At 38.7% G+C, this 11,009-nt stretch overlaps 1 protein-coding gene across 1 annotated transcript in view; it reads left to right on the forward strand.

Moving 5' to 3' along the window:
- The window catches only part of USP32 (ubiquitin specific peptidase 32), a 213,444-nt gene that overhangs the window by 100,905 nt on the left and 101,530 nt on the right, over window positions 1-11,009 (forward strand). The window contains exons 3-5 of the mRNA XM_019636738.1: window positions 210-315; window positions 3,728-3,846; window positions 7,616-7,775. Coding sequence (XP_019492283.1) covers window positions 210-315; window positions 3,728-3,846; window positions 7,616-7,775 — 385 coding nt within the window. The remainder of the gene's footprint in view (window positions 1-209; window positions 316-3,727; window positions 3,847-7,615; window positions 7,776-11,009) is intronic.

Here is an 11,009-nt window from a genome sequence, read left to right on the forward strand (position 1 = left end):
ATGTACTTTAGAATTGGTACAGTGTGTTCTTGGCTGAGGGCAATAACAAGATGTGAAAGAGGAAGAGGGAGAAACTTAACATCATTTCACTGCAGTTTACCAGAGCCTTGTTTAGAGAGGGAGACAAGATTTGTTAAAGGGGTTGGTTAGCAGTCTCAAGTTTCTGAACAACTGAAACATTTAAGATTGGCTTTATCATTTTCTCCTAGGTGATTTATTGTTCTTTTGGTGGAACATCAAAAGGACTGCACTTCAATAATTTAATAGTTGGACTTGTCCTTCTTACAAGAGGCAAAGATGAAGAGAAAGCAAAATGTAAGTATTTTTATTATCTCAAAATGATAACACAACATCTGTGTGCAGAATAGTTTACCTCAAAATTCTGATGCCGGATTTGAATTGACATTTCTCCAAGGAAGATGTACAAGTGGCCAATAAGCAGTTGAAAAAATGCTCAACATAATTAGTCATTAGGGAAATGTAAATTAAAATTACAATGGACATGACTTCACAACCACTAGGATGGCTAAAATAAAAAAGAAAGATAATTAGTGTTGGTGAGGATGTGGGAAAGTTGCAATTCACATACATTGCTTTTGGGAGTGTAAAATAGTACAGCCTCTTGGGAACACTGACTGCCAGTTCCTCAAACTTTTGTTAAACATCGAATTATCATATGACCAAGCAATTCCCCTCCTAGCTGTTTACCCAAGAAAATAGAAAACATATAGCTGACTCTGGAACAATGTGGGGATTAGGAGCAGCCACTGCTGCACAGTTAAAACTTCACATATAACTGTTGACTCCCCAAAAACTAAGCTGTCCCTCGGTATCCCCCCCCACCCCTCCGGACACCAGAAACTGTGGATGATCAAGTTCCCAATATAAAATGGTGTAGATCTGTGCATATAGTCTGCCTTCCGATCTGTGACTCCCAACTATGGATCGAGAAACAGTACAGATAATGAAAAAAATCTGTTATAAGTGAGCCCATGCAGTACAAATCCATGTTGTTCAAGGGTCAACTGTATTCATTTAAAAAACAAACCATGTACCTGAGTGTTCATAGCAGCATTGTTCATAATAGTCACAAAATGGAAATTACCCTAATGTCCATCAACTGCTGCATCCAACACAAATGTGGTCTATCCACACGATGGAATATTACTCAACAATAAAAAGGAGTAAACTACTGGTACATGCTACAATGTGGATGAACCAGAAAACGTGCTAAGGGATACATGCCAGTCAAATTAGGCCACATACTATATGAGTCCATGTATATAAAATGTCTAGATTAGGCGAATCCATAGAGACAGAAAGTGACTAGTGGTGGCCAGAGGCTAGGGGGAGAGGGAGATGGAGAGTGACTGCTAATGAGTATAGGGTTTCTTTTGGGGATGAAAATGTTCGAGAATTAGATAGTGGTGGTGATTACACAACCTTGTAAATATAATAACAACTGCTGAATTGTACACTTTAAAAGGGTGAATTTTATGGACTGTACATTACAACTCAAAAAGCTGTTATTTAAAAAAGAATTCTGATGGCATAGATTTAACAATCTATTCTTGCCCTACTTCACAAGTAGAATCAAAAGTTCATTTACTTGATAATGTTTTATACAGGTTCTTGGTAAAAGGTTTAGTTCTTTTTAATGGTTTTACTCTTAATTTTAGACATTAATTTTATTAGGTGAATTATCTAAGCCCCGAAGATGGCACCTATCTTCCATGACCTTTAAATGGAAGGACCTTTAAATCCATGACCTTTAAATCCTACTAGCAGGCAAATGTTATAATGAGAGGGCATCATTTATTTTTTTTCTTAAATATGAAAAGGAAGATAACCTTAGTTGATCATTGTCCATCCGTGTTTTCTGGGATATTGTCTTTATTTCCTTTTTTATAGTTTTATTGAGATATAATTAACATACAATAAAATGCACATATATAAAGTGTACATTTTGATGTTTTGAGATCATTTATATACCCATATTATTACAATCAAGATAATGAAAATATCCATAAACCCAATTTATGTATTGGAATTTAACTGTGATCTTAGTTTTTTTAATAGTGTCCTTCTACCAACAAACACATACTGTAGCTCCAGGAAGCCAGTAATTAAAAATAACAATTTTTGGGGTCATAAACACCAACATATATTTTAAAATTTTTGTTTTTATTATATAATTTTATTAGTTTCCTGGGGGTAGTGTAACAAAAATACCACAAGCTGGGTGGCTTTAAACACAGAAATTTGTTATCTCGGAATGAAGATGTTAGCAGGTCCTTGCTTCCTCTGAAAGCTGTAAGGAAGAATCCTTCCTTCTTCCTAACTTCTGGTGGTGGCATCAATCCTTGGCAGCTGCCTCACCCCAGCCTGCCTATCTTATCACATGGCTTTCTTTCAACTGTGTCTGTCTTTTCTTCTTATAATCTAATGGATTAGGGCTCATCCTAATGGTTAGGGCCCATCCGAATAATCTCATATTAAGTTGATTACATCTACAAATAAGGTCGCACTCACAGGTACTGAAGTTAGGACTTTAAATCTTTTGGGAAGTCACAGTTGAACCCATAACAGATGGTCAGAGCATTACAGCAATATATACTTCCCTTAAGGAATCGGCCACAGGATGTGGGAGGGCAGGCAATGGAACCCGCTGGGCCTTTAGAGGTCTTGTGTCTTTCTGTCTTCTCTCTTTCCAAATAAGACCCCATTCATGGGTACCGGCAGGTTAAGATTTCAACATATTTTATTGGAGGATGCAGTTCAACCCATAACAGCAATATTTCAAACATATGTACCTCCACCCAGCTTTATTATTCCTTGACATTATATCATAGTTGCCCCAGATCTTGTTTTTTCAAGAAAAAATAATTACAGCCACGCTGAGGCTCTCTTTGTATCTTTCCATGGTCCAATCCCTGTTCTTCCCTTCAGAGATTATCATTCTCTTGACTTTGGTGATCTTTCATTCTTCATATAGGTTTTTATACATTTATGACATTTTTATATATACTTAAACATATCTTCAACTGTTTTGCAGATTTTAAACTTTTAAATGGTATATTGTACATATTATTTTGAAATTTGTGTTTTCCTTGAATATTTTGGTATTTATCCATCTTGAAACATTTTGTTCTTTTTTTTCTAACTGCTATAATAGTATATCATTTTGTATGTGTGTGCGTGTGTGCATGTATCTCAGTTTACTTATTTGCTTCTTGATAGACTTTTTTTTTTCTCCAGATTTTTTTATTACAGACAATACCCCAGACAACATTGTTGTTCGTGGACATGCACATGTATGAGAATTTCTCAAGGGTAGAAGTGGAGTTTCCTAGAACTTGAATTTCTAGCATGCATATTTACCTTTCCTAAACTTTGACAAGTTGTTCTCCAAAGTGGTTGCAGCAATTCATACTCTCCAGTAACAGTTTTTTAAGAGTTCCTGTTTCTCCCAATTTATTCTAACACTTTGTATTGTCACACCTAAACAGTTTTGCAGTTTGGTGTGTTTGAAAAGATATCACATTACTGTTTCAATTTGCATTGCCTGTTTTTTGTTTGTTTGTTTGTTTTGAGGAATAAATTAAATTACATATTTATAAAGTGCTTGGCACGAATAATCACTCAATAATTGTTACTTTTCCCTCCCTACTTGCACCAGGATATATTTAATCTATGATAAGATTAATTTATTCTTTTTTTCTCCTAGACATTTTTAGTCTTTTTGCAAGCGAATCTGGGAGCTATGTTTTACGGGAAGAAATGGAAAGAATGCTCCATGCTGTGGATGGTAAAGTCCCAGATACACTCAGGAAGTGTTTCTCAGAGGTACTTAAAGATTTGTATTTTGTCCCTACTTGTTGACAGAGTACTACCTCTTTGTTGTATAAATGAGTTTAGCTATGATTAATAGATGTTTATGTGTACCATATTCTTGACATTTTTGTATGTTAACAGTTGGTTTCAACTATGTGCTATGTTCAAAGGTCCATGACCCTTATTATTGCTATATTTATTCATCTGAAAGTTCCCAATTCTACTGTAAAAACAATTGCCTATAATTAAGATGTAATGAAACACTCCCACACTCTCACACCAACACACACACACACAGGTGATCTCTCACATTGTAGTGCCATTGCTTTTCATCATAGATACATAGATACATCACTCATTTGCCCTGAGCTGTTCTGGTACTTCCATGACCCATCAAGGCCTATTTTATCATTTGTTTTACTTAGTTGATTTGCATTGTGAAGTATTTGGGTTTAAAAAATTTGTCATTTTTGGGAGCATTGGAGATCTTGCTCCCTGGCATATGTCATCATTTCGGCTCAAACTCTTCTAAAAATTCTCAAAAAGAAAATTGTCACTTTTCTGTCTTCATAATTAATATATTTTCATTATACAAAACTTAGACAGTAGAAAATGTGTGTCTTTAACAGAGAAAATTCCTTTTTTTTCTTTTCAGAAGTCTGCTAATATGGGAAAAGTCCCTAGAGGTGGTCGAGTAAAACCCTTTTAGAAGTTTCTGATCCTTTCTTGCAGCACTCAGAGCTGTATGATTTTTTATGGGTGGCTATTCAACTCACTTCCATTTCACAGATATGACAGCCCTTTACTTCTCTTGGTTTTATTCAGTCGGTTTTTGTTCAGTTTTGTTTAGTCACCTTCCTAACCATATAGGCATTGATTGTCAGTATTCCATCCAGCCATGTGCACATATCTGGTTCTAATGTTTCTTTGGACTCTCTGGCCTTAGCATTTCACCACTCTGGCTTTGAGTTGCATCTACGTCTGTACTGGTAGCACCTGGAGATTTCCCTTTCTTGCTTTTGAGCTTGGCTGTGCAGTTATTGGTAGGGGTTATGGTGTTACATTGCACTCAGCATTTCTAAGTATTTGGTGCAAAAGGATTGGCCTCTTCCATTTTTGGTTCTGACTGACTGACTGGAAGTTACCGGGATAGTATTTTAGTTTTCCAAGACAAACTTGGCTATGGTATTTTTTCTCCAATAACAAGCATTTGCTGGTCAGAAAAAAGGTAATCTAATCTTTTCAGGCCTGATTAATTGTTTTTTTTTCACCAAGATGTCAAATTCATTAATGCTCTTTGCTCATTTGGGGGGAAATGTTACATTTTTTTATTTTAATAAGGTTTGTGCAGACGTTCCTGTTTTATAGATAGGAATTAAATATGGTTAGCTACCCGGTTCTTTAAAAATTAGGCCCAAATTAGGCAGGTAGATTAGATGATAATTCGTGCTATAGGGGAAAACAAAGTAGAATAAGGGGGATAAGTGCTAATAGGAAGGTGGCTGTGTGTCAGTACTTTGTATAGGATAATTAGGAAAGCTTGTCAGATAAAGGGACATTTGAACAAAGAATTTAAAGGAAGTGAGAAAAAACCAGTTATCTGGGGGAAGCACTTTCCATGAAGAGAATATAAATATAGCAAAGGCCCTGAGGTGGGAGTGTGCTTGACATGTCCAAGGAACAACAAAGAGGCCAATTTAGCTAGCATGGAGTGAGCAAGGAAGTAGTAGGAAATGAAGTTAGTGAGATGGGGTTCTTTTACTTTCATCCTGAGTAAGATGGAAACCATTAGAGGGTTTTGAGCCCAGGAGTACATGAGTTTGGGTTTATTTTTAAACATCATTATTTTGGGTTTTATGTGGAAGGTAGGCTGAGCAAGAGTCCAATTACGATATCTTAATAACCCAGGTAAGAGATGATGGTCATTTAAATCATGGTGTAGCAGTGAGATGATGAGAAGTTTTTAGATTCTGCATTTATTTTGAAGGTGGAGTTGACAGGATCTTTTCTTGTATTGATTATCGGCTATGACAGAAAGAGCAGAGGATGACTATGGTGCTTGGCCTGATTTATAAATGAGCTGCCATTAACTGAGACGGCTACGACTACTGTAGAGGGAGGTTTGGGGTTCAATATCAAGAGAGGCTTAGGACATAATTAGATTGGAGAGTTATATTAGACATTCAAATTGAGTTGTCAGCTATACTTTTTGACATAATAAGTTGGAGTTCAGGGGAAAGGCTTTGTTGGCTTATAGGTGAGGATGAAATCATCTAGAAGTGAATTTAGATAGAAAACAGACTGGAAGACTGAGTCCTGTATTCCAGCGTTCAGAGATTGGCAAGGTGAAGAAGAATCAAACCAGGAGCCTAAGGAATAGCATGTGAGGAGAACCAAAAGAGAACGGTGACCTGGAAGCCAAGTGATGAAAATGTTTCAAGGGCAGGGAGTATTTATGTCATGTAAACTGAAAGGTCAAGTGAGTTGACCTCTGATCCCCTAGAAGTGTTCCTTAGATTTGGCAACATGGATCTTTTCTTGTATTGTCTTTGGTGTAGGTCTTGTGGGGTTCAGAAATCACTTGGTGTCAGGATGCTAGAAGGAATGTGCTCATAATTAAAGGATACTGTTGGTTTTAAGACTTACTCCAATGTCAGAGATATTAACGTGTAAAATGTGCTTGTGGAATTTATACTGTTAACACTTTCTAGACTAAATGTGGGGTAAAGAAAGAATGTGGTTTTGATCCCCAGTCTCTAAACATGTTGGCAATGTCCTCAACATGTCCCTGCAGCAAGTCTGAATGCCATATTCTTCCATTCAGAGAAATAAGACTGTCAGCGTTGAGTAGAGTGTTTGGATTGAGTAGTTCGAAAACTACTAGGCTAAGCATATTGCACTTAATAGGATATTACTAAACAATGTAGAAATTATTTCTACCATATCTCTTTTAGGTTATAAATTATTTGTATCCCTTAATATCTCTGGTCAGGATTACAGCTGCTAGGCTCCTGAATGTCATCCTTCACTGTATTTCCCTGTGAGTTGTTTCTCCCCTTTTTCTCATAGAATCATCTGGCCCTCACTCAACCTAAGTCCTCTTGTCTTCCAAAGATTGACTTTTGTAACCATGTGATTGATGTTCTTTCCTAGCCTGAGCACTGTTTTTCTCCAGAGATTTAATAAGGCAAATACTTGGAAAGAAAGCGAAGAAATAGAAAGCTACTTGTTTCTTTTTGTATCATACTTGACTTGTGAATACATGTTTTCATTGATGCCTTCTGGATGAGTACTGCTGGATAGTTAGTTGTTTTTAATTTGCCAATGAAAGTTGAAAGAGCATTTAAATTTCATACATATTTAAAATATGCTAATTTTGATAGATTGAGGTACTAAAGAGGAGGGATAAAGCAAGTGAAAAATTGGATTTATTAAATATTGAAAGAAACGTAGTTTACTGATTTCAGGATATACCTTAGCAAATAAAATATAGCTTATTAGTAGCAGTGCACTGCTTTAATGAATTGATGAAATAATTTGCAATTAGCATAGATTTTATGCAAGTGGAAGTTTTAAGTACAATTATTTTTTAAAACAGTTCGATTTCCAAGTCTGTAGACTGTGGTGTTATTTAGGTAATCCTTCCATTGTAGGTAAATGTCAACTAATTGCATATTTCAAGTTGTGCATGTTCCAAGTAAGACACCTTATTTTTTTTTAAGTTTCAGGTGGAGATACCTTAAAATTTAACTAAACCTATATTTTCTTGTTTTAATTTTAGGGTGAAAAGGTAAACTATGAAAAGTTTAGAAATTGGCTTCTTCTAAACAAAGACGCTTTTACCTTCTCTCGTTGGCTGTTGTCTGGAGGTGTGTATGTGACCCTCACTGATGATAGTGATACTCCCACTTTCTACCAAACGCTGGCTGGAGTCACACATTGTAAGTAATGGCATTTTATTGTCTTCTGTTCATTTTTTAATACAATTGCCTGGTAATATGAGAATATGCCTATAAAGGAGAAATTTATTGTTAATAGTTTTTTCTTCTAAAGTGAAATGAAATGAAACGCATGAGCATTGAGTGCTTAACTGAAAAGGAAACCTGTGTTTTTGCCTACTCAACTGAATACTTTCATACTCCAAATGTGTATGGGATTTTTCTCACATCAAGCAATTCTCCAGTGCTCTGCAAACAACTGGTTGTCCTACAATTCAATTCAATTTTGACACTATCTACCAAGGTTAGAACAGACCTCACAGGTTTAGGGCTCAGTCCACAAGACTGCCCCTGTGCGCCCCCACTTCATATGCCAATAACAAGTTCACATTGTGACCTGTGCTTCTGACCAACCAGCTATAAATTAGAGGTTCCAATCACCCTTTTCTTGGGTTTGATAATTTGCTAGAACAGCTCACAGAATTCAGGGAAATAGTTATGTTTACTGATTTATACAGGATACTGATATAATACAGGATACAGGCAAGGATACAGATGAAGAGATACATAGGGCAAGAGCTGGAAGGGTCCCATGTACAGGAGCTTCTGTCCCTGTGGAGCTGGGATGCACCAATCTTTCTGGCATGTGGATATATTAACCAATCTGGAAGCTCTCTACTTTGGAGATTTTTATGGAGACTTCATCAGATAAGCATGATGGATTATTAACTCAATTTCCAGCTCCTTTCCCAACTCTAGAGATTGGGAAGGGAGCTGAAAGTTATGTTTCTAATTGTAGCTTGGTCTTTCTGGTGATCAGCCCCCACCCAAGAGCCCACAAAAGTCACCTCCGGCATTCAGCATTCGAACAAAAGACTCCTATTACCCAGGAAATTCCAAGGGATTTAAGAGCTTTGTGTCAGAAACTCCTATCACTCAGGACATTACTAGAGTTTGGTTAAAAACCAAATATTAGCAGGAACCAGGGGCAGAGATTAATTTCTTATTATTTCACAGTAGCCTTCTACTAATTGTTCTTAACCAAGCTGTGTTAGTTTCCTAGGGCTACTGTAACTAAGGACCACAATTCATAAACTGAAACAGCAGAAATTTGTTCTCTTACAGTTCTGGAAGCTGAAATTAAGGTATTAACAGAGAGCCATGTTCCTCCTGAAGGACCAAGGGAAGAACCCTTCCTTGCCTCTTTCAGCTTCTGGTGACCCCCAGCTTTGCTTTGCTTGTGGCTGCATCACCCCAGCCTCTGCCTCCCTCTTCACATGGCCTTCTCTGTGTGTGTGTCTCTCTCTGTATCCTATCCTCTTTTTTTTTTTTTTTAAGATTTTATTGGGGAATTGGGGGAGGGGAACAGTGCTGAGGAATCAGGGGAAGGGGAACAGACAAGTTGCTGTCGTTTTATTCTTCAGTCTAGTTGTGGAGGACGTTGTTTCACTGGCCCATATTGGTATTATCATTGAGCTCTTCCCGGGTGAGGCAGATTGGTCGCCGGTCTCTGGACAGCCGCTCACGGCAGCTCTTGGCAGCTCACACTGGCTGCCAGTCGCTCACGCTGGCTGCCAGCCACACATGGTAGCTTATGGCAGCCCACTGCAGCAGGAGCTGCAGCCTATGCCGTCGCCAGTGACTCATGGCAGCCCAGCTCCAGGTCAAGCTGTTGTTCACTATCTTAGCTGTAGAGGGCAGTGTCACTGACCCCCATGTGGGATCTGAACTGGGGCCCTGCTGCTCAGAGCTGGCGTCCCAAGCCAACTCTTAACCAATGCTCCACTTGGACTGCCCTCCTCTCCTCTTATTTTTTTTTTTTTTTAAGATTTTATTGGGGAATTGGGGGAGGGGAACAGTGCTGAGGAATCAGGGGAAGGGGAACAGACAAGTTGCTGTCGTTTTATTCTTCAGTCTAGTTGTGGAGGACGTTGTTTCACTGGCCCATATTGGTATTATCATTGAGCTCTTCCTGGGTGAGGCAGATTGGTCGCCGGTCTCTGGACAGCCGCTCACGGCAGCTCTTGGCAGCTCACACTGGCTGCCAGTCGCTCACGCTGGCTGCCAGCCACACATGGTAGCTTATGGCAGCCCACTGCAGCAGGAGCTGCAGCCTATGCCGTCGCCAGTGACTCATGGCAGCCCAGCTCCAGGTCGAGATGTTGTTCACTATCTTAGCTGTAGAGGACAGTTTCACTGGCCCTCATGTGGGATCCGAACTGGGACCCTGCTGCTGAGAGCTGGCGTCCCAAGCCAACTCTTAACCAATGTGCCACTCGGCCAACCCCCTCCTCTCCTCTTCTTATGTAAGATCACCAGTCATTGGATTTAGGGCCCAGGCTAAATCCGGGATGATTTTACCTCAAGATTCTTAATTCATTACATCTGCACAGACCCTGCTATTTCCAAATAAGATCACATTCTGAGGATCCAGGTGATCATGAATTTTTGAGGGACACCTTTCAGTCCACCAAAAAGGCCTTAGTGTTAACTTCTACTATTCTTTTCTGTGGTTACAGGAAAGTTGTCTTCATTGGGCTTTTGTTCACGTTACTTCTTATCACTGGAATGCCTTTCACTTTCTTTCTCCCTGTAAATCCTAGTCATCTCTGAAGACTTACATCACATGCCCCTGTGTTTTCATGAAACCTTTTCTTGTCTTTCTATGAGATATGAGAAAGCATCTCTCCTTCGGAACTCTCTTAACACCTTTTTTGTACCCCTCATGAATAATCTTACTGCTTTCATTCTTGTATTATAATTATTTGTAGCATTCTATTTCTGTGTACAGGTCCTCTCTCTTAAATCGTAGAGAGCCTGTATTATTCTTTCCTTCTCCCTCTGTGCCAAACTTAAATAAGTATCTGGTGACTGAATCGAGGACCTTGGGTGTCAAGTGCTGTTTGTATCTATTGCTTTATGTAATTTATAATTTGGAAACTAATTACACACCAGCTACTTTTCCACCAATTCCATTGTTATCAGAACTTCACACTGATAAACTCCTGCACGAATAGGCAATGCACTTCATTCTACGAGTTTTCGGTGCCCTTGTCTTTATTTCTGATAGGAAAGCCTCTTTAAAAAAAATTGTTTTGGGCCGGCCGAGTGGCTCAGTTGGTTAAGAGTTGGCTTAAGAGTGTGAATTCTGAGCAACAGGGCCGCCAGTTCGATTCTCACATGGGCCAGTGAGCTGCGCCCAAGCTGAGCTGTCGCTGAGCTGCCAACAGGTGGCAG

Source organism: Hipposideros armiger, unplaced genomic scaffold (assembly GCF_001890085.2).
Source record: "Hipposideros armiger isolate ML-2016 unplaced genomic scaffold, ASM189008v1 scaffold_29, whole genome shotgun sequence".
NCBI lineage: Eukaryota > Metazoa > Chordata > Mammalia > Chiroptera > Hipposideridae > Hipposideros > Hipposideros armiger.